The 24,443-nt window shown below is 39.6% G+C and overlaps 2 protein-coding genes across 21 annotated transcripts in view; one reads left to right on the forward strand and one right to left on the reverse strand.

Annotated features, from left to right (window-relative positions):
- Nucleotides 1-24,443, forward strand: part of LOC119492355 (inositol hexakisphosphate kinase 2-like) — a 1,011,171-nt gene that overhangs the window by 761,577 nt on the left and 225,151 nt on the right. The gene's annotated exons all lie outside the window — the stretch shown is intronic.
- On the reverse strand, nt 1,481-22,855 carry zmynd8 (zinc finger, MYND-type containing 8). Of its 20 annotated transcripts, XM_037771482.1 has the most exons (23): nt 18,475-18,563; nt 17,546-17,668; nt 16,088-16,357; nt 13,081-13,148; nt 12,674-12,819; nt 9,619-9,840; nt 9,337-9,450; nt 8,843-8,908; nt 8,553-8,645; nt 8,366-8,453; nt 7,969-8,024; nt 7,245-7,322; nt 7,009-7,124; nt 6,416-6,924; nt 6,213-6,341; nt 5,893-6,048; nt 4,698-5,234; nt 4,056-4,574; nt 3,783-3,970; nt 2,867-2,947; nt 2,689-2,767; nt 2,346-2,591; nt 1,481-2,198 (listed from the first exon to the last, which is right to left on the reverse strand). In XM_037771482.1, exons 4-23 carry the CDS (start codon nt 13,103-13,105, stop codon nt 2,023-2,025), a joined length of 3,624 nt encoding a protein of 1,207 aa, XP_037627410.1. In that variant the 5' UTR covers nt 13,106-13,148; nt 16,088-16,357; nt 17,546-17,668; nt 18,475-18,563; the 3' UTR covers nt 1,481-2,022. The 20 variants fall into 20 exon arrangements, with proteins under 20 accessions (XP_037627410.1, XP_037627484.1, XP_037627200.1 ...); XM_037771556.1 differs by lacking the exons at nt 16,088-16,357; nt 17,546-17,668; nt 18,475-18,563 and adding exons at nt 18,048-18,172; nt 22,799-22,814; XM_037771272.1 differs by lacking the exons at nt 16,088-16,357; nt 17,546-17,668 and adding an exon at nt 18,048-18,172 and having other exon boundaries at nt 18,475-18,623.

Genomic DNA, 24,443 nt, shown 5'->3' on the forward strand with positions numbered 1-24,443 from the left:
AATGCCTAACCTTAACAATCTCGCGAGAGTTTCCCCAAGTTTGCTGGTTCCCTTCTAGCCACTACTCAACAATACCTGGTTTGTTTAGCCAAAATATGTTGAAGACTGTTAAAAAAAAAAAAAAATATATATATATACAGAAATGCCCAAAAATATGCTTGGTCATTTAGAAACTTAGTTTGTCCACCAGATACGTCAGCATATATATATATATGTATAAAAATATTTAAATGGAAGCAACCTTACACTAATTGGGAATTTGCCTGCAATTTTGAACACTTTAGTCACCTGTAGAAAATTAGGGCTGTCAGAGTTAACATGCAAATTTGTTTTGACGCCACTAATTTCTTTAACGCATTAACGCAACTTTTGATTTTTAGGTTTAAAAAACTGGCACGGCCAATTTCAAAGGGGTCCTTTGACCTCTGACCTCAAGATATGTGAATGAAAATGGGTTCTATGGGTACCCAGGAGTCTCCCCTTTACAGACATGCCCACTTTATGATTATCACATGCAGTTTTGGGGCAAGTTATAGTCAAGTCAGCACACTGACACACTGACAGCTGTTGTTGCCTGTTGGGCTGCAGTTTACCATGTTATGATTTGAGCATATTTGTTATGCTAAATGCAGTACCTGTGAGGGTTTCTGGACAATATTTGTCATTGTTTTGTGTTGTTAATTGATTTCCAATAATAAATATATACATACATTTGCATAAAGCAATTCGCCCACTCCCATGTTGATAAGAGTATTATATACTTGACAAATCTCCCTTTAAGGTACATTTTGGACAGATAAAAAATTTGCGATTAATTTGTGAATAAATATTTTTATCGATTGACAGCCCTATAGAAAATATACTGAATATATTTTATAAATATATATTATATATATTTGTTATTTTAACATACTATTATACTATGGGTCAGGTCAGTTTTTTTTAAATGTGTCTGTCATGTAACCATTCATTCTTATCATTAATAGTAAGAATTTGCAGATGTAGCTGAAATTTGCCAAATTCGCAGAATTATTCACTTCTATCTGTGGCTGTTCTTCTGATATTTTATACAGCTGCAGAATTTTGATCTCTCATAGGTCAGTATTTAATGCCCTAATAAACCTGTTCTTCAGGACTCCTGACATACAAAAGTCCTGAAATTTCAAAGTGTGCCACAGCTGTTAAGAGTTAAGAATACAGTCAGAGTGGAGCTGACAATGCATAGTCTTATACAATTACCATTTACCAAACTCAATCCAACACATGAACAAGTTCCTCTGTGACAACTATAAGATGAAACTTAAGATAGCGCTGTTTGTGACAACAAACAGTTTTTCAAGATTCAAGATGTATCATCTGAAGTGGAGTTTCAGAAATGAAGTTCTCTGTTTAAAACCAGCTACTCAACCTTTAGTTCAGACTGTGCTAATTGATTGCAGACTGCTTCATAACTAATTAGACCACAGTGTAACCATAGAAACAGCTTGTTTAAAATGTTTGTATTTGTTATTTTCTTTGCAGTGTACAGCAGGCAACATTAGAATAACAAATAAATTAACATAGAATACAAAATAAGGAATTTACAGACATTTCTGTCAACAGTCTAATCTAAATCTGGGTGGTCCATTAGCATGGGTTACATTTTTGCAGTCTTTAACTGTTGTCCTTTACACTTTGTGTATGTTTTGTGACACTCAGGCATGCTCTTAAGATTTTTATACTGACAGCTCTCTATAGACTGCAAAGGAGTGCATGAATATGCAGTACACATTTTTTTAAACTGCCCCCTCTAGTGGTTACTAACTATATGCTGTCAGGCTTGTTTGTACATTTAAAATGTAAAGACCACTGTGCACTGAGGGCAGTATGTGAGCCCTGAAAGGCAAACAAAAATATATAAATAAAAAAGAATTTAGATTGCTCCCTTAACAGCTGCTTGAACAGAACAATTTACATAGACATATCCTTATAGTGAAAAAAAAAATCTATACACATTTACATTTTCAAGTATGATAAACTCGTTTAGGACAAGGTGACGGCAACGTTGTCAGTGCTCTTCTCCGTGTCACAGTCTTTATCTGGTGGTGCAGACGCCGGTGTTTCCCTCAGGGGGTTCGGGCCACTGCTAGTCTGCCCTAAACCTTTGTTTGGGAGGTCTGCTGTCGACTCAGCCTCGGGTTCTTGCTGTGGAGCTGTGGCTACAAATAGAACAAAAGTGAAAAATACACATTACATTTATGAAAATGTGTCATGTGGCATACAGACAGGGTTACGAGCTGCAGTAAGAAAATAAACAACAACCAAATAGCCCCTATTTTGTGCGAATGTCATCAAGTGGCACGTACTGTTACCTGACTGAGTGCAGGACTTCATGTGTTCTGGCCAGTGGGCTTGCTGACAGGGGTAATCACAGTAGCTGGTGTTCCAGCAGCAGTAGAAGATAGCCTCTTTCCTGCAGTTAGCACACCACTGCTTCTTCTTTGTCTCATCCACCGCTTGCTGCTTCTCCACCTCCACCTGTTTCTTAACCTCAGACACCAACCTCTCTCGCTCCTGTTCCAGACTTTGCCTCATCTCTGCCATTGTTAGCTCTACATTGAAGCACACAAACACAAGTAGAACTCATTACACAGGTTTGGGGAGTGAAGACTACGTGCAAAGTATTTTACTGATCGATGAAGTTCTCACCAAGATTGTGCTTCATTTCTGACAACTCCTGCTGATGCAGCCACTGTAATTTTTCTATTTCGATTCTCAGTCGTCTTATCTGAATTAAAAACCAATGGGTTAGGGTGAGTAAAGGGTCAAATGAAAAGCCACTGTTATGATCTGAGAAGCCTCTACAGGGCCAAGAGCAAACACCTACCTCTGCTATTGTATTCCCTGAAGTGCTCTTAGAAAGGTCATTGTAGATTTCAGTCATTGTACCTTTGATTGCATCCACTATCTGAAAAAGAGTAGACCATAACATTCTGATTCAAGAGAAAAGTATTTCAAGGATGGATCCACTCAGCTGGTTTCTTTGTCTTGTCATCTTCAAGTCCCATTTTATGTAAAATATGTAGTTTGAAAGCTATCAAGAACTGGTAACTACTGTATCTCAGTGTATTAGGGTGCTTTCACAAGCCAACATTTAGTCGGATTTAATTAAACTCTGGTGCGGTTTGTTCAGGCGGTTGTGAACGCAGTAATCTCACTCTGGTGCAAACCAAAACAACCGTTTTCCAAGCGAACCAAAAAGGAGGCTGCCTGTGTAGGCATTTGTTGAGATGGACACAGGAAAACAACAGGTTAACATGAGGAGGAGAGGACTGACTGGGACTTCTGCAGAAGTCCGATGTTTGCTTGAAATCTGGGCCGAAGAGAACATACACAAAAATAGTGACGTTTATAAAGTCCCTTGAGATAAATTGGAGGAGAAGGGATCAGTGTCGAGTCAAAATAAAAAAAAACTTTTACAGGAATATAAAGAGTCCTCAATTCCCTGCATAGAAGTGGCAGATCTTGAGACAACGTACACGCCCCTCAGGAAATTAATCTTTTTATTTGGTCCACTTTAATTTATGCACTGTGAAACTCAACCAGACCAAATAGAAAACAAACCAAAAGTACCAATTTCACTCTGATTTGGACTATGGCTCGTGAAAGCACCCTTAGACACCAGAAATGTGTACATTCCCCCCCCAGAGAAATAAACCAAATTGCTCTCAGGTCTTGTTTTTAGGTTATATAGGTGCTAAATTCCACTGGATTTGGCACCTTACAAAGTTAATTATACTAACTTTATTTGTGTACTTGGCAATGTCTGCAGCTACATCTGCTGAGGCAGTGGGGATATACAGGTCTGTTGAAGATGTAGCAGCTGTGCCTAAACTTGATCCTGCCATCATGGCAACAGAAGCTGGACTACTGGACACCAGGGTGACAGCCGTTGTGGATGTGCTGAGTGGAGTGTCTTTTTGTTGAACAGCTGGAATCAGAAACACCATTATAATAGGAAACATCATTATGGACCAACTGACATTTGTTGCTGTAGAAGGTGAATTGTCATCTACCTTTAACAGCCTGTCTGGTCTGATAGCGAGTGCTTTGAGAAGACTGCTGTGCTGAAGATGAAGATACGGCTGTCGAGCCGTGCCCAGCGGCCTGCGTCTGGGTCGGCGCTTGAGCCTGGCCTTGCCTGGGTGACGACGACGACGCCTGCGTGGTTGCCACAGGTTGCTGGTTCTGCTGCTGACGCTGCACCTTCTGCATGTGCCACTTCTGAGAGGAGGTTTGAAACTTGGCGCTGGGATTCCACACCACAGCCCTCTGCACCACCGGCACCGTCTCTCTGGGAAGCAGAGGACGCTGTTTCTTCAGAGCTGGCGTGGTGGAGGCTGAGGAGGAGGAGGAAGAGGGGGGTGTTGCGGTGGCACTGGACACGGTTGCAAGGCTTATGGTTGCGGGTGAGGGAGCGGTGAAGGAGACCATGGTGACAGGAATGGCCATAGGGGACTGTGTGGAAACACTGGAGGGTGTGGAGGGAGCTGTACTGTTCTGAGACGGGAGTGTCGATGGGGTCAGGGCTTTTCCTACAAGGGAAAGTACACACATTATACACCAGTTAGAAAGTTAATGATGTTACGTCCACTAAAAATGGTCATAACTTTCGGTGTGTTTGATTATTTCTCAGCAGAGAAAAGTACAACACTCACCTTCAGGTTTACCAGCAGATGACTCTTTGACAGTGCTGTTGTCTTTTCTGCTCCTCTTCCTGTCCTTGCCTCCCTGTTCCTCTCCGAGGTCAATAACCAGCTCTCTCTCTGAGTCAGAGTCCTCCACCGGCACAGGCTGCTTCGCCTCGTCTTTCCCCTGAGCCTTCTCCCTGAGACCAGGTGATGCTGGAGGTGCTTTGGTCTTCTCTGGGCTCTCCTTTCCAGAATTGCTGCTTATTTTGTCTTTAGTTGGAGCATCTGATGCTGTTGCAGTGGCGTCGCCGCCTGCTGTAGTCTCGGATGCCATGGGGGAATCAGCGTTACCCTCCTTATCTTGACTCGGGGAAGGGTGGTCTTTGACTTTGCTTTTAGTAGATTCCTTCTGGGCTTCGTCATTGGGTGCTGCATCCCGGCCATCCTTGGTCTTTTGCTCCTCGTCACTGGCATACTCACTGTCACTGGAGTCAGATTTATCAGAGTCTTCTGAGTCGCTGTGTTCCACACCTTTATACACATCAACAGAGATCTCATCTATACCTGCAAAACAAAGTAATAAGAGGGATATATCACACCGCCATTCAATGTTATAGGGTTCCGCTACTAAGGAGCACACAAAAGTAAGCAAGTAACTGGATCAAAATGATTTAATACCACATCATATACACATCCCCACAATGTGTTTCGTTGAGCAACTTTTCCATTGGGGCAATAATAATAATCTAATCTATTGTCCGCAAATGTGGAAATTGCCCTCAGCTGCACTGGTTGGTTAAAACATTTCACAATAAATCACAATACATACAATAAATAGCACAACATGCACAGTACAGACAACAATAACGGACATGGTCAAAGTGTGAATTGTGTTTATGAAAGACTTTTTGTAAATGTTCTTGGTTGCTGCTGCGGATCTATAGCGTCTTCCCAAGAGCAATTTCATAAAAAGGGGATGAATAGGATCCGACACAATTTGTTGTGATTTTTGTTTCACCTGTATTTTATATATACATCTCAGTGTTTTTTGCTCTTTCCTAATAATTTTACTGGCCATGTTTGTAATTCTGGATAGTCTATGCTTGTTCTTAGCTGCCAGGTGCTCATTCCATGCACACATAATTAATGTTAAAACATGTTGACTCGCAAAAACAGAAATATTTCAGAAATTGCTAAATTTTTTTATGCGTTTTCTACTGACCCAACTGTGCCTTGCAACTCTCAATAGTTTTGTCCAAGTTCAGCTGGAAACGGCTCTTGATCTGTCTTTTTGGAGAGGTGAGGACCGGTGTGGCTCCTTGTTTCTGCTGGACCGTTTCACTGAGCTCCTTCAGGTCCATTTCTGCTTTACTCCGATCTGGAAGAATACAACGTAAAATAATTCCAAACAGCAACATCTGTACAAGAGAAAGACTTTATTTCTAGCAGAATCTCGTCCAGCAGTGACGTGCATTTGCTCACAGAGAATGGACATTATTAAACACTTTCATGCAAATTACATAATTGCCATAAAAGATTCACCTAGATTGAGGTTCAGGATGCTTCCTGTCGGTGGCGTCTTCTCCTGCTTGGGGGCGCCAGGAGAGTGGAATGGTTTAGGGCTGTCCAAGGAACTGCCTGCAGGACAAGGTCGAGGATGGGCAGGTGATGCTGTGCAGAGATATTTACTATTAAATGAAGTCGCCTCCAATTAGACACGACATACTTGTTGCTACAAATAATACCTGAAATACCTGCACAGTCCATGGACTCTTCTCCTGTACTGTACTGGCTGTTTGGGGCTTTTGTTTGGGACTTGTCCGCCGTCTCCGTCTCCCCATCCGAACCAGTATGGGCAGATGAGTTGGTGCTCATGGGGGAGCGAGGCATATCACTGAGGGGAAGCCGTCGGCCTGCCGCGCTCCCTCCCACCCCAGCCCCGGACAACATGGTCCTGGCCAAAGGGATCTTGGGTGATGCCGTCATGTCAAAGCTCAGCTTGATCTTCTCCTGTTTCTCAGGTTTGATCGGGGTGGACGAGGGGTTGGAGGGATCCAGCAGCATCTGGAAGTTGTTGTCAGGAGTGTAGGGTGTCCTGAAGGGGGCGTAGTTAAACACTCCAAACTTCTTCTTCATGTTCTCCACATAGACCTCCATCTCTTGCATGGCACTGTTAAAGATGCTCTTGGTCTTCTTCACAGAGAACGGGATCTCTTTGGACATGAGGTAGCAATTGTTTAAAGGAACCCAAGCCCTGAAGGATAAAGATTCACATCATAAACAAAGCTTGACATCTGTCCCTAAGTAACTGAATAACTGAAACACAAAGGGCTGATACCTGTCATGTTGACCAAAAAAGCGAGCATCCACTTGTCCATCTTTGTCCCGCAGAGCTTTAGCAGGCCAGAATGGAAATCCTTTCAGTTTGGCCCACACTAGAGGGTGTGGGTTACTCTGCAGACATACAGTAAAACACTGGAACTAAGTGCTTATATTCCAGTGATTGATTGTTTAAATGGGTGAACAATCTGGTGGGATCATCAACAGAAACTTCAAGTTACTCAACTAGCTTACACAAGGCTCACAGAACCAGTTGTCTCTCTTTTGGCAAGCAGACAGATAACACTCGGGACAAACTTCAATCTCGTTCATCTGCAATTAAAGAATCAGAAGGCAGAATCAAATGAAGTGTCAGCTGTCAAGTCTAGTGTTTTAAATCAATCAATAAATCAAAATCAAATACAAAAATTGGAGCTGTCAAATGCGATAATGCAAATTAATTTTAAAGCCATTTTAATTTTTTTAACGCATTATTCAAAGGGGTCCCTTGACCTCTGACCTCAAGATATGTGAATGTAAATGGGTTCTATGGGTACCCACGTGTCTCCCCTTTACAGACATGCCCACTTTATGATAATCACATGCAGTTTGGGGGCAAGTCACAGTCAAGTCAGCACACTGACACACTGACAGCTGTTGTTGCCTGTTGGGCTGCAGTTTGCCATGTTATGATTTGAGCATATTTTTTATGCTAAATTCAGTACCTGGACAATATATGTCATTGTTTTGTGTTGTTAATTGATTTCCAATACTAAATATATACATACATTTGTACAAAGCAAGCATATTTGTCCACTCCCATGTTGATAAGAGTATTAAATACTTGACAAATCTCCCTTTAAGGTACATTTTGAACAGATGAAAAATGTGCGACTAATTTGCGATTAATCACGATTATATATTTTTATCGATTGACAGCCCTCATAAAAATATTTTCTGACCCAAACCACATACCCACCTCATGTTCACAGATTTTTACTATAACTTTAGCTGTAGCCGTGAGTTTGTGATTGCCTGAAACAAGGACAAACATTCATGTTAAACAATTTAAATACACCATATACAGGGTGATGACTCAATATTATTGTTATATTATTGATTATAAGAACATGTTATCATTTTACAAAATTGTGTTTTCCAAATGACTTATTCTGAGCAAATTGTAATTATAAAACTAACAAAATAAGTAATTTAATTCTATATAAATCAACAGTGGAAAACAGTTGGTTTCAATGAACATCAATTAGACTGTTTCTTGACAGAGTCTATATATATATTCATTCTTATTAATAGCATTGTATTGATTTAATTTGCTAGATTATTCCTAAATATGGTTTCCACACAATGAAACATACCTCCATTGTATATAATACAGTTGTGCAAAATCCATTTTGCATCTGCCAAGAAGGCCTCTGTGCAGCCATACATTTTCTTTTTAATATTCTGCAGTGCAAAAAGAAAAGATGGTGCCCGACTGACAAACTTTTTAACGTTGCTACATTCTTATAATCAAAGAAAAACATGTGACAGCTTGTGGTTTACCTTCTCAAGTGTGCAAAGATCCATAGGGTGGAAAATGTACTCTGCATAATCTGGATGCTGCTCAAGAGAGACGGGTTTCTGGAAGGGTTCGGTCTATAAAAGTGAGTAGACAGAAAAGAGAGTGAGGGAAAATAAACTCTCAGGCCAAACTTAATGCACAACCTTCCCCTCTACCGCACATGAACATGCTACTACTCAAAAAAAATCTAAAAGCCGCTTCAAACAAAAAGAAGGAAAACTAGTGGAGGAAGAAATCATGACGGGGTCTTGTTAGTGGTGTAATTGATTACCCAATTAAAAGTCTTTCTCTGCGTGGAAGCTGCATGGGGGGAGCGAGATGACAAGCGGGGATGATCCTGAAAGAGAGTGAGAGGGGCAGCTGTATCCTCACCGCCAGCTAGCATGTTTACCTTCATGGTTTCGAGCCATGAAAGGCCCATTATATTACAATGACTTGTTAGTTATTAGAAACAATTTGCACATGCGAATCAATAATATATCATGCTGGACTGATATGTGGACAGATTTTACTTCAGGGTGCAGATCTTAACATCTGGCACGACTGATGGGAACATGATGGTTGCATAAGCAATCTAAAAATTAAGACTGGCCAGAAAAGAAGGCATGCCAATATCCAAGTGATAAATCTGGATGTACAATTAGAAAAGGCAGAAATGAGAATATACAGTGTACCCCATCTGTAATTAGAATGTCTGCCACAACACAACATAATCAGTTTGGTAGCATGAATTTCCTAGAAAGACAGAGGGACCAGAGTACTTACACCTGGCTGTTTCATCTTCTGAAGAGCAAACTTTAGTAGGTAAGACAGCTGCTCTATAGTTAGCATCATCATGGCTTTGCTCTGAGTCTCTATACACTCAGCAACTGTTATTTTCTGAAAGACATCAAGAGGAAAATAGTTGAAAGCTTTGTTCTTATCCCATTATTGCACACAATGTACGTAGGCTCAACATCGTCCAAACTCACTGAGAAGTAAGTAATTAAACACCGCAGGTTTTGCTTAAACAACACCCTTACGCTACACACATTCCTGGGTGAGTACCTCACACTCCGGACAGAACCAGTCGCCCTCGGGCTCGGCTGGTAGTTTGAGGCACTTGGCGTGGTACACCCTGGGGCAGAGCTCACAGCAGAGCACCTGGCCCTCTCGGTGGCACAGCCAGCAGTAGAAGTCGTTCCTGCCGTCCTGCGGTACAACATCAACAGGGTCTGTGGTGAGTGCTGGCTGCTTCACATAGTAAAAGGGACCATGTCTTAGTTCTGACTGGAATGCGGGCAAAAGAAAGACAAAGTTGGGGAAGGTCAAAATCAGGCCAGAGATTAGAGAAGCCAAGCAGACATGCACAGCATCAACAAAAGGCACAATAAAGTCCAAAACACAGACTGTTGTGAGCCCTGATACGTACAACTGTTATACACTAACTGCTGGATGATGAGATGAGAAATTTAAAAGTCACATTGTTTCATTGGTATGAAAATGACCTCAAAAGACACCTGGTCTGGATATTTATTCTAAATCATGTGACTTGCTCTGATCTGAGTCTGTGTTTCAGAACACAACCATCACCAGTGTGCAGGAAGGTAAACAGTGTGGACGGCCTTGATTATACTGGCAAAGGCTCAGATTCTTACAGTGGCTACTAATCATTTACAAAAGGTCAGCTTTAATGTGCCAACTGTAAGATACTAGCAATCATTTACCTACTGGGCATTTGTGAACTGCTTTACACACAAAGGAAGCAATGCATGCACTTAGCACCTTCTCAGATTGCAGAGAACTTTACTAAAATAGTGGCAACCAGAAAAAGCATTTGTTTGAATTAGAGGTGCACCAATAGCAATTTATTAATCACTATAAACAGATTCTGCAACGGGAAAAGATTTTGTTATCGGAAGCGTTCTGGTTTTGTATTATTAAACAATCACGTTCAAGCAGGCTTTGGTTGAATGCAGGTTAACAGTCCGTGTGGAGAGCAAAAGAGGTTGAACGCATTGGCCAAAATGTAATCTAGGAACCCACCGGCTATCGTCTGACGATGATTTAGCTTTTTGTTGGTTTAAAATTAGCTTCAATCCGGTTGTACACGTCGTCTCTTAACTCCAACCTCACATCTCAAGTTGCTAATCAGACTGTAAACAATGAGTAGCGTGTGGAAAACCAGTAGTATCCAATGAGATTGAACAATTACGTAGAAGTGTACAACAACAATATCTATTCTTATGGCAGACAATCCTAAACATAACACGGTAAAAAACAAAGTGACATAACACGCTAATAGGCTACAGCATATGACATACTGTTCATGAAATACTTATTAGATCTCAATTGAGCAGACAAGAGGTGGGAATCACTGGGTAACTTATGATATACTGTAATGATATCACAATATTTAGCCCCTGATGGAATCAGACTTATAGCAGCTGGAATTAAACAGCATGTATCAAAGTGCAAAGAGTTTCAGTTACATGAACACATGTGCCATTATTCAAATGTAAAACAGACATAAACAACCAAGAAATAAAACAGTTCAGAGTTTATATGCCTGCAAAAAGGAAAGAAATACATCAGTATCACAAGAGAATGTACCATTGATGCCAGTTTAGCAATAATATAAAGCAGGACACAACATCACTTTCACCCAACCCGAGAGCAAACTGTGGAGTACTGGTGAAAGTTAATGGGGCTCATTTAAGAAGAAATGTCTACATACACAACATCTCACTTTTTTACAAGACATTAAATTACTTTCATTGAAAGAACTTCACGCCTAAGTGGCCAACTGCTCAGATTGTGGTTATGCTGGGCAGCTTCCAGGTGTGGATGCGTGTAACTGCGCCTAATGAGTGTTGATATGGAGCTGGGCGTTCCTGCAAAAGAGCATTCCTGCTCAGTGAACCTACCCTGAATTCAAATATTGACAGAATATGAATTACTGATCACAACCAACCACTTCTTCCTCACAGCAAAACGATTGTGTCATCAAAAGCATCCGTTATGGTATCTGAGATAGTTTAGATGTACAAGAGCTCTATCTGCTCTTATAATTTACTGAATTTGAGCTGCTGAATGTGGCAGCTTCTGATATTTTCTTTTTAATTTCTGAATAATGTAATTATATGAATAACAATATAAAAGCAGATTGTTTTAAACTGATTTTTAACAGGATTTTGTATCCCCACAACTCCAAAATGTTGTGTTGAAACAAGATAGTATTCACTGTAGTTTGAAGTAACGTAAAGTTCTTATCTGGCATCTACAGCAAAGAAAACACTTCAAGTTTATGAAAGTGACAAAAGTCAAAGTAAATGAAAACTAGCAGCAGACTATGCACTGCAAAAAAAGTTTGTAAAAATTAAAATACAGAGCTGCAAATGTTTACTTGTTTAAGATTTTCACACAGATATTTATTTAAGTATATTCCGATACTTTTATACTACTACTTAAGTCAAAATTTTAGTGCAGGACTTTTACTTGTAACAGAGGATTTCTACTGTTTGGTATTACTTTTACTTAAGTAAAAGATCTGGTGCAATGTTCATGTGGGGTTAAATTAACCCCCAAATAACAACAAATAATGTGAACTATTCTATAGTACCTAATATTAATTCAGCTGTAATCACTGAAAATAACACTGACATCCTCACCAAAGTTTGAAAAACAATGTATTTAATATCTCATATTTAATTTATTATGAAAATAAATAAATATATATATATATATATATATATATATATATATATATATATATATAAATGTAATATCTCATTTGAATTTAATATTTTTGGATGGTTTGAGCATCACAAAGTTTCAAGTTGAGGGTTGCAGCAGAAGGCTCAGTTGTAGACATGTCAGCCCTAAAACCAAAACTATCCACATTGAGGGTAAGCAAATAGACAAATATTTTTAGTGATTTGGGTGAACTGACCCTTTAAGACAATTGCATAAACTGTATCTATGTTATATTAAATCTAAATCTTTCTTTAATGAAAGATCTTTAAAATGATCAAAAGTAGTTGTCTAGTGTACTTCGGGATATATAAAGGATCAGATTGGGAGTGACAGCAGGTTTGAATCCTGTTGTTTTGGTGATTGTTACCTGGTCTTTGGTGCTGCTAACAGCACCTGGTTTCTTCTTCTTTTTTATTGGGGAGGGGGATGTTTCAGCAGAGGAGTGACCGTTAGATGAGTGAGAGGGACTCGGCATCTTCCGTTTGTGGGTCACCCGTTCTGTGGACCCCGTGTCTGAAACGGCAGACGAAAGGTCAGAGATTACACAAACCAGGAAGACCACACTGATAAAGCAGGAAAGAATACCAGAAATGACACACCACAGTTTTCCTGCACGGTCACTGTCGGGTGAAGCCAGTAAGCTTAGTGAGTTATATAATATATTGCATAATACAAAACAAAGACAACCACAATAGAACCACTATAAACATCACTGCAAACAGAGCTTTGCCAACCTATCCACAAACAAACCTGTATAGCACTGTATGTTCTCACCTTTGGATCGTGTTGAGATCTCCATTCCTTCTGTTGTAATCTCAGTTTTCTCCTCTTCCTCTGCCACACTGACGCAGAAAAGAGCATCATCAAAGGTTTATCAGTCAAACACAAGCTGTAATCTATTACTTGTGCTATTATCATTGAGTTAAAGGGATAGTACAGGTATTTTGAAGTGGGGTTGTATGAAGTATTTATCCATAGTCAGTGTATTACTTACAGTAGACAGGAGCAAAGTAATGTACTGCTGTGGACGGGGGCAGCAGCAAAATATCATCTAAATATATACAAATAAATCAGTATCCATTTAAGTGTACGCTATATTTTGAATATTTTCCGACGGGGAACTGAACTGAAAGTAAAACGTATCTATACTGTTTTTGTCAACAGATTCTGGCTGCTTTGAAGAGAGCATTGATAAGTTTCACTGTCAGTTTCGCTCCACGTCAGAAAGGGCTGTCTGCTGGCAAGATAAAGAGATGAAAATATTTGATCCATCTATATATTTATTTATCTATATAAACAGTAGATAGATAGAATATTTTCACCGTATATATATATATATATATATATATATATATATATATATATATATATATAAGTAAGTAATACACCGACTATGGATACAGTTGTAATGCTTCATTTTTCAGTGTTATGGCTTTAATACATTTATGTAGAAGTTTGTTATTAAACAGTCTCACCTACTTCTTAATACATTTCCCTCATCCTACTACAATGGGGTTATTCGAGACAAGAAAGGTCAAGTTGGCCAGCAGGCGGTCTCTTTGACATTAATATAATTCTGGTTAGAACTGGGGTGCTCAGTTGGCAACAGAAGCATCATAAATCATCATTAAAAATACATATTAAAACCCATCTTCAAACCACTACTTCTGACAAAGCACTATCCTCATAATATAGGTTTCAAAAGAAGAATAATTGAAGAAGAATTAAGTCTCTAAACTAAGTTATCACCAGTAATGGATTGCTATAATGTGTCTTTGAATCGTTACGTTTTTCACCAAACATTTATGGTCTGGGATGGTGAAATAATGAAACATGACTTGTAGATTCTGTTTCCTCCAGCACTGTGTGCAGTTGACAAAAACATTGTTTTCAACATTTTCTAGTCTACTGAAGGTTTCAATAAACTAGGGCTGTCCTCGACCAAAGAAATTCTTAGTTGACTAACATTCATACGATTTTGTGAACTAATTAATTAGTTGATTTAATCGACAAATCTGAACCACACAAAAGCACCACTTTAAATCTTGTGTTTACCAGAGATTGGCTCATAAGTTTTGGGTAATAAATCATTCAGCATGAAAAAAGCATAAAAACGACTAATCCACTACAGAAATCTCGAAGTCAGCTAAGACCAAAACGACCGATTAGTCAACTAATCGACTAAGAGAGCGCAGCCCTACAATAAACACATCAAAACTACACAATTAACTATGTTGCATGGAAACAAGTCTCCAAAATGCCGAATGCCAGACATTTATATTCCAGACATGATACAGGTACTGTATAGACCTTTTACCAAAAATGAACTGCAACTTTCAAGACCCACATGACTAACAATACTGGTAACATTATCACTCAAACCATACATCAACAGCTTAAAGACCAGAGCTGCAAAAATTAATAGATTAGTAGTCAACTATTAAACTAATCACCAACTATTTTGTTAATGGATTAATCGGTTTGAGTCATTTTTTAAGAAAAAAGAAAAAAAATGATCTGATTCCAGCTTCTTAAATGTGAATATGTGCTGGTTTCTTTGCAGTAAACTGTCATCTTGGGCTTTGGGAAACACATTTTTCACCATTTTCTGACATTTTATAGACCAAACAACTGATCGATTAATAGAGAAAAATAATCAACAGATTCATTTACAATGAAAATAATCGTTAGTTGTAGCTCTATTAAAGACACATGCAAAAAATAATGTTGAGCTCTGAAGTAGAATTAGACCGCAGCTTGGTGACTCAGTCAGACATCTTCCAAATGTTGATAATATTTTAAACTCGATTAAAGTTCACCAAGACTGGAGCACAGGCGGCTCAATGTTTAGGGCCATTCTCCAATCATAAATAGCAGGCACCTTTCTCCACTGACCACACATCTATAAATAGTAAACATGAAAGTGTCTGAACCGTCTGATATCCAGCAAGTGAAACGCATGTAAATAAGACTTCCCTGCTGTTTTAAAACAACCACGTAATATTCACTGATCACTTGACCTAATAACAGACATCATATCATGATGGATTGCACAATCACAGTCTCAGTTCTGTTGAGCAACATTTCCTTGTTGAAATGTAAGCTGCAATGTGCCGTGAACCACCTTCTATTCAAAATCTGCCCAACAGGTTTTTCCTCAGTATCAGTTCAACATGATTCACCTTGGTTTGTAGGCGCCGTGTTGTCGATCCTATTATTATTGCCATTTTCTCTGACACAACAGCAGATGCACTGGCCTCGCCGTTCAGATGGCTTCAATTCTGCCAATTTTCCTTTCACTTACTCACCGAGGAAAGCACCATTTGAATGTTTTTTGTGAAAAATAGAGACTGGAAACAAAAAGATACTGCTTCCATTTCAATAATCTTGTTCACAAACCCCCCCCTCCCCAACATCTCCTGCTCCTCCATCACTAAAGAAGAATGAAATATACAGGCAGGAGCACATCTGCAGAGACAGACAGGAGTGCAGTGTGCAGTGAAATGGCTTTACCGGCCTCCTCGTCTAACCTGTCTGGACAGCCTCAGACAATCTAGCCCAGCAACATCCTGCCCTGTCCAGAGCAGGAAATACAGCAACAGAAGACAAAGAGAAAGACAGGGACAAGCACAAGGACGAACATCAATCCTGGCCATCCTGACAAAAACATTTTTAAATCACAGAGCACAAGATCAGCCTATTGTAACCTACTGATACAACCCTTCCCACACCCACCATTGCCACAACATCCATGCTTCAATGTAGGAAATCAACAGCATACCTTTTTTTTTTTTTCCTTACTCACATACAGATTCTTCAGCCTATTCTTTAATCTTTTTCAATTATTGAGGGCGTTGGGGGATGAGGGAAAAGATGGGTCCAGGTTTCCCAGAAGGCCTTCTCTCCCTGCTGCTCTCTCCTGCAATTGTCAATCTTTAACCTCGGCTGCAGGCTGCCGATTGGCTTGAGCACCACACGGAGGCGCCTGATTGGGTGCTCGGCTCGGTGTGCCACACAGGCTCTCTTCTCCCCGCTCTCCTCAACCACAGTGCTGCAATGCAGAGAGGACTGCTCTTCACTGTTGCTAACAAACCTCCTGAAAACCAAGTCTCGCACTCCCTTTAAACCCCATACAGACACACACTGGCCGTGTGCCTTTTATCACACATGTAAGATGCAGCTCTTGACAGGGAGAGGATCAGATTCCCTCCCTCACTGTGCTCTCAGCCAGTGTATGTGTATGGCATCCATTTTGAACACTCTCTCTCTCTCTCTCCCTCTCTCCCTCTCTCGCTCTGACCACTGTGTGCGCCGCACACACACAGCACGTACACACGGCACCACTCGAATCTGCTGTAAAAGACCACATGCAGCTTATTATGTGCCCCAGCATGTTGATATGCAGCATGGGCCTAATACTGGACACAAAGACAGGACTGAAAATGTCACAGGCCTCCCAGACAGCATGGAAGGCATAGCCCCCTCCCTCCCTTCCTCTCTCTCTGCAATGCTTCTCCAACATATAATGTCTCATAATCAATATCCGCCTGGAGATCGGAGTGTGAGCAGTAAGCCGACAATAACGTGAATAAACTGAGAGCGACGCTATTCATTTCTCCATCTCTCTTTGGAAGTTATACCTGTTTGACCAAATGTATGCATAGAACTTCAAAGCATGGATACAAACAATGCACACAATTGGTACACATTGAGTGCAACACAAGTATAAACCATCCTTCAAAAGAGAAACACATCGAGGCCAAAATGTCAAGGCCAACTACATCATCTAAGCACTTCCAAGAAGGTCAACTGGTGGATATTTCAAAGACAAGACACACCAAACTAAATAGGCTGTGTGCTTCGGTCTACACCAATCCTCCCACCATAGTGGAATGAAGGGATTAGACGAATTACCAAGAGCCATTCACAAAACACTGAGGGGGATTTGCTGTTTCAGTCAATGCAGACTGCTCCTGGTCAAGCAACATTATGTGCGCCATTATATCCAGGCCATAGTTCCCCCTGGTTATATTTAAAACAGAGCCTTTGTATGACATCATCCACTAGTAATGACAAAACAAATATCACCTGGAATATATTAAATGTTCAAGAATAAAACAACAATATTGATAAACTTGTAGAAATAAGACACAATCTTTAACTGAATTTAATCTTTTTTTTTTTTATCTGATTCATGCATACAGAAAACCAACACCATTAGATATAAACAGAATCTAACCTTGTCGACTTCAAACAGGCTTTCAAGCCTCTCTGGATGAGATGAGGTTTCTATGCAGAGCCTTTTCAGAGGAAGTCCTTCCCTCCTTCTTTCCTTCTCTCTTACATACAAACACTCAGTGTGCTTGGAGCAGAGGGACAGAAAGGGGAAGCTCTCTAAAATGGCTGACACTCAGCAGCAGAGAACAACACTGGGAGGCAGTGCACACCATTAGGCTCAGGCAATTCCTCCAACCCTGTGATATATAAGCTGCTACGGCATATTTAGTCCGTAGATAATTGGTATTTTAGAAAACTGGTGAGCAGCTTACAGGTTTAGGCCTGTTTAAAGCATTTATTCACCAAGGCAATCGTGGTGGGTGAACTGGGGGAAGTGTAGAAAAATGTTACAGTCTGTTCTTCATTGCCATGTTAGTCTAGCAAACAATTACCAACAGTGCCCTGCTGCCTTGCTCTCATGCCAGTTTGAGGCCTAAATTAAACTTGCTGTGCTGTCAGTTTACCATCTGTTAATTCCTCTGGGGACTCCCCTCTGCACTGCTCCCTGTCTCTCCTGGATCCCTCACCAGGCCTGCCATCTTGACAGCATAGGCCTGGGGCAGCCACAAAAACCCATTCCTCTTTTGATCTTGATAAAAGAAAGCAGGTTATAGTCAGTATACTATGAATACACAATGACCTCACACTTGACCTGTGGCCCCCCTGCTGTGTGTCCAGACAGCCACCCAGTTAGCAGAGGCAGTATGTTGTACTGTAACATGCTATGCTCTCCTTCCAGGCTCCACTCCTATGCTGTGGGGTGACAAATACTCTTCCCCCTCCCCCAGTCTGTCAGACAAACCTGTATTATTACTCAGGCACGGATCACACACAGTGGCTGGTGCCTTATCAACAGTGTTGTATATGTAAAAGAATGAAAATAAGGCTTACCTCTGTGGATGCATGGCTACAAACTCTGTGTGATATGTCAATGCTTATTAAAACATGGAGGACAGCCCTGTCAGCCCTCACCCTGCTCAGAGCACACAGCCACGGCTCTCCAAGCTGTCCGACTCACTGCTCTGATATAAGGCACTCTGAGACTGGCCGCGCATGCTGACAAAATGTAAGGCAGCTGCTGATTGGCTAGTGCATTTCCTGGCTGCTTGTCTTTTGTTTAGCACGGGCAAGCTAATAAAACGCAGAGCAAGAGGAGCTAGGCCAGGATCAAAATAATCACCCTCTGCAGACCTCTCAGCTACCAAGAAGACTGCACACAGCTGCTGTTGCTTCATACGCTTGCTGTAAAGTAGTTGTAGCTGTGAGGGGTAGTCAGCAGATGTGCACACAAAGAACAGGCCTGTGGCTGTTCAAGCAACCATCAATGGGGAAGATAAAAACTGCTGTATAAATACAAGCAATGAGTAAACAGGAACTAACTGAAATGTACTCTGTTTCTTTGGCCTGTAACGGTTTAACAACAATGCTTAAAACGCAGACTAAATTACAGTCATGTGATTTGCCTGAAACTGGCTTTTGAACTGGTGTGATCACATGTTAACAATGTGGTTCCACATAGTAGGCCACGATTGTACTGTTAAAGAAACAGTGACTCAGTGTCTGCATGATTCAACAAGATTTTAACAAGATTTTAACAAGATTTTTAATGACCTACAAGAGAATTTATGCTACCTCAGAATACGTTGTAAGCACAGTTCTCCTGCATTTATTGCAATTTTGCTATTAGGAGCTTCTTGTTTTCTTTTTTGTTTGCCTTATGTATATCTGTCTCTAGAAACATGTGATCTTATATTAACATTGGGGATGCACAGATACCTATACCGGATTGGCCAATACTGACTCAAATAGCTGGATCGGATATCGGTAACAATGGGGCTGATCTATTCTATATTTATATACTATATACATTATATACTGAAATTTTAATTGCAGTTTATTTCTGACCAATTTGTTGCTGCATTAAAAAGGTTTACACCTGAATTGTAATTCCAGTTCATTTTGAAGATTTTCTATTACAATGCTGGAGTACAATTTGTTATTTTAATAATAAATAATTCAGTAAATTGATATCTATCTATTTATTTGTTACATTTTGTCTTACAAAGTTAAGTAAACAATGTTTAAGTTGAGCCTGATGTTGTCTTACACCTAACAGAATGATCCCAGTCACTTCCACACAGAGAGACATACAGCTTATTAATTAAACACTGGTATCGGATCGATACTCAGTAATGGCCAATACCCAGAGCCCAGGTATCGCTATCGGGACTGAAAAAGTTGTATCGGTGCACCCCTAATTAACGTTATTACAGTTTATAACTTTGCTTTTGAAAATTCAATTCACATAGGTCAAGGAGGAAGTGTCATGTTGCCTTTATAATATTTTCTCATCTAATCTGATTTTTATTTTCACTTCCACCATTTTGTTAAAAATTAGCTATTAAAGAAAAATTCAGTCTCATTTTGAGAGATTTTTTTTTCTTACATATTTCACAGTGTTATAAATAATTTGTGACTGCATGAGCCAGAGAGCTGTCAGCACAGACACAGCTAGCAGCAGCAGCAGGGAGGGATTTAGTGTCTTGCTAAAAAGACATATATGCTGAATGTCTGATGGAGTGAACCTAAACATAAACGGATTATTCAAACTTTGTAACCATCATTTTGTAATGCAATATCAAAAGTAAATTTTTAGGATTGAACATAAACTTTGTGAAAAACTAACAAAGCAAATTACAATAGCAACACTATCACTATCAATTTTGCACACATTACAGAAATTTGTACAATGTATGCATGGGCATACTTATTTACTTCTAACTCTTTTTGTTAATACTGTTTTGATTTGGTTTTTTTTGCAGTATTCTTTGATTGGCATGGTTCTTTCTTGTACTGCTGCTGTGACATGAGAATTTCTCCCTGAGGATAAATAAAGTATCTATCTATCTATCTATCTATCTATCTATCTATCTATCTATCTATCTATCTAAATGTAAATCTGAGAAGTGCTTATCAAAGATATTTCGATGACACTACCTGTGAGCAAATTATCCACTGATGTTTCATATAAATCTATAGAATTAATGGGTAACCACTTGGGTAACTTCTTATCTCCATAATACTGTCCCTGTCACTGATAGGATCAATGTACTCACTGTAACAGATAACAGTAAAGTCATCTACTTCACACTGAACAGGCACTTTAGGGCAGACATAAATCACTCTGTTGTTAATTTGCATCATGGCAGGAAGCATTAAGATGATAAACAATATATTGGGTTAATTTGTTTTAGGGGGAAAAGAAATGATTGCTTCTCTGTAGGTAAAAGCTTATATGCTGGAATTCATTGTTTGTTTCACTTGGCTATAAAGCTAATTGCAGTCTGTTTTTTGTGAGGTTTGACTGCTGTGAAGCACCTGGTTGCACTATTCAGATTCCTGTGGCCTTTCCTTCTACAGGAAGAAAGGCAGCAGCGACCTCTGGTGGGAAAACTATAGAACAGCTCAGTGCACACTGTAGCCCAGATATTCTTAAACGTATCCATTAAAAAAAAACACCAACACATAAATAAGTTAACCAAGGAGCCCATTTGTCAGCCTTTGTCAAAAGAGAGCTTTTGCCATGATAATACAGGGTATGCATGGGGAGTATTCACTGTAGGGTGGATTACAGGCCTAATGGGTGACGCCTGCATCAATGTAGTTAGTCATCATGTAAATTAGCATTATTCACTCACCTTTATAACAGTTTGAGCTAGTTACCTGTTAAATATGTAGGATGATATTACTCAAACAAATCCTCAAATCGGTGGGTTGCCTTAGAAAGAGTCAGCAAAGTATGGATACCATTTTAAAGTACAATATCTAAATGTTAAACAACAAAAAGTTATGATGTATTAGCTCCCAGAAAACTGCAGGACCGCTCCAACTCTGAGTTCTTTTAAATCAAAGCTTAAAACGTTCCTGTTTGCTGCTGCCTTTTATTAAACCAGATAATGATCTTATACTGCACTAGAGCTTTCACTCTTGTGTGTTATATTCTATTTTAGATTCTATCCTAGCTTTTATTTTTAGCTTGTTTTTATTTTCTAATCTTTAATATTTTTATGATTTTATAACTTTTTTAATTATGTCTTAATGTTCTTTTGCACTTTGGCGCAATGTTCTTGAATGTTTATGTAAAGCACTCTGAATTTCCCTGTTGCTGAAATGTGCTATACAAATAAAGCTGCCTTGCCTCTGCCTCTGCCTTGCCTCTGCCTTGCCTTGCCTGTGCCTTTGCATTTGCCTGGCCTGTACCTTTGCCTGGCCTGTGCCTTTGCCTCGCCTTTGCCTTTGCCTTTGCCTTGCCTTTGCCTTTGCCTTTGCCTTTGCCTTGCCTTGCCTTGCCTTTGCCTGACCTGTGCCTTTGCCTTTGCCTTTTCCTGGCCTGTGCCTTTGCCTTGCCTCTTGCCTTGCCTTTGCATTGCCTTGCCTTTGCCTGACCTGTGCCTTTGCCTTTGCCTGGCCTGTGCCTCGCCTTTGCCTTGCCTTTGCTTCCCCTTGCCTTGCCTCGCCTTCTTGCCTTGCCTTGTTGCCTTGCTTTGTTGCTTTGTTGCCTTGCCACTTATTTGGTTTAGCTAGCTAGTCTCTCTCCACTGCTAGTTAACTAGCTAGCAAAGGGAAGACTAATAAACCCCATCCCGTTAAATATGTAGGATAATATTACTCAAACAAATCCTCAAATCTGTGGGTTGCCTTGGAAAGAGTCAGCAAAGAAATAATACCATTTAAAAATACAATATCTATATGATATATACAATATTATATTTTAATATAAATGTTAAAACAACAAACAGTTATAATGTAAGGTAGTTAGCTCTCAGCTGCTAGTTAACTAGCTAGCAAAAGGACGACTAATAATAAAAATGTGTGTAGCTAGGAAAAATGTTGTGTTTCCTACTTTCAACTAAGGTTACTTTTTATAATTGGGATGCTTTTAACACGAGTCAATTTCCATATATCTCGCTAGTTAACGCTAATAGCAGAACTGACTGCTCATTAGCTTCAGTTAGCTTAAATGAATGCTAACTAATTAGCCATGAGCTTCTGCACAAAACACACTAAACACGGAGATATCAGCTGAAGACGTCGTGAAAACTCTTCAATTAACGATTAAACATTATTACTCTGGTGACACCACACGTAAAAAACGTATTATAAGCTATTGTTTTATGTATTTTCTGTCACCTTTGTCAATCAAAGGTACATTTACCTGCAGACGATGACCTGTGAGCGGACTGGTGATGAGCCCTGCAGTCCACCAGATGGCGCCCTGGCTAGACTTCTGCTCAGGTCAGTCCTTGAGTATAGCTGTAAATCTTCCTTGGATTCAAGGCCTTGAATATAAAACATGCTCAAGTGGTTTTAGGAGACTTCTTCCATCTTTTTCCTCTCAATGTGCACACACTGTAAATCTGGTCACTTTCTGTGCTGTGCTCTAATTCATCAATATCATTATTTATTTATTTATTTTTCACAGAAGTTCTTGACATTTATCATTGTAAAAGGAATTAAGTTAACCTGCAGAAAGTCATATCAAGCAAAATGTTTTTTTAATCCACTTCTTGAGATTTGCTAATAATAATTAGACATGGGCTTATGCTTTATTGTTTTGTGGTTTCTAAAAGACAATAAGACATATTATATTCATGTTGCCATTTGGGGCATTTCAAAACAAAAGTGTCAATGTTTTTTTGTCTTTTTGTTTGTTTTTTCCACAATCAAAGTATTGGGAAAAAAATAAGAAAAAAAGCATACCTCTAGGTTTAACTCTGTTTTCAGCTGTGTTTTAGTGACTTGATTTGACTAGTATTAAAGTTTAATTCAGAAGAGAAGCCAGAGGAATTATATCAGTGATTTGCCTATAAATTAAAAAAATATATACATTTTACTAGTAACTGAAAAGACAATCAATGTGTTTTACTGAACTTTAAACTTGTTATCATTTTTAGACCCACAATATCATGGAATGCACACAGTTCACAAACCTGGATTTTTATATTTTAAAATGATTTATTGTCATCTTGTTTGGTTATAACTTGTGTTGTAACTGATCTTGGTTATGCAAGATGTTTTCAGTGCTTTACTGCATCTGCATATTGTGTTGAGAGTTTGGGGGATGGGGTTGGGCTTGGTGCAAAGAAAGGCATGCTGTGTGCTGTTTGCAGGTAAACTAATCTGAATACATTAATGATTATGGGGCTATCTCCTGTCCTTTCAAATTGTTATCTCCTGTCCTTTCAGAGTAGAGAGGCTGAGTAGGGAGGGGGGATGGGATAAAGTGTCTCACATTCACACTCATTGAGGGGGGAGGTCAGTTTGCCGTGTTTTGTGGGGGAAGGGGCACAAACAGAGGGCCACTGGGCCCCTCTTTGGGTCTCCATGGAATGTAATTGAGGCTCTCTCACTCAAGAAAGACATACAAACAGACCAAAAAACACACACAACAAAAATGCACAAGGCTTTTTTTGTTTTGTTTTTGGTGATTTCATCATGTCAAGAGCCATTAAAAAATCATCTGACATTAGCAAACAATCAGCATAGATCTGGGTTAATCTACATGTAATCATATGTTTCATCAATATTGTGAATAATGTATGAATTACTTATTATTCATCTTTAGTAGTTGTAACACTTCAGGGAGTACTGTATGTCTCCCAACATTAACTTTGAGTGAGTATAGCTTTTGTGAATTGGTTGCACAACATAAAAGGCTGTGACTTTGGTAATGAACCTTCTCAGCAGCAATGCTTTAACCAAATAAACTGTATGGATATTTCTGTCCTGCATACACACCCTTTAGTTTTATCACCTCAAAGTTTTTAAGCTGTTTGCAGAAATATGTTCAGGCAGGAAAG

Source organism: Sebastes umbrosus, chromosome 1 (assembly GCF_015220745.1).
Source record: "Sebastes umbrosus isolate fSebUmb1 chromosome 1, fSebUmb1.pri, whole genome shotgun sequence".
NCBI lineage: Eukaryota > Metazoa > Chordata > Actinopteri > Perciformes > Sebastidae > Sebastes > Sebastes umbrosus.

What these genes read in the sequence shown, in the direction of transcription:
- zmynd8 (XM_037770853.1), bottom strand. An exon ending in GATCTCAACACGATCCAAAG is followed by an intron (nt 12,820 to 13,080) that starts GTGAGAACATAC and finishes CTGCCGTTTCAG; the next exon opens with ACACGGGGTCCACAGAACGG. An exon ending in ATCTTTGCACACTTGAGAAG is followed by an intron (nt 8,454 to 8,552) that starts GTAAACCACAAG and finishes TTTGCACTGCAG; the next exon opens with AATATTAAAAAGAAAATGTA.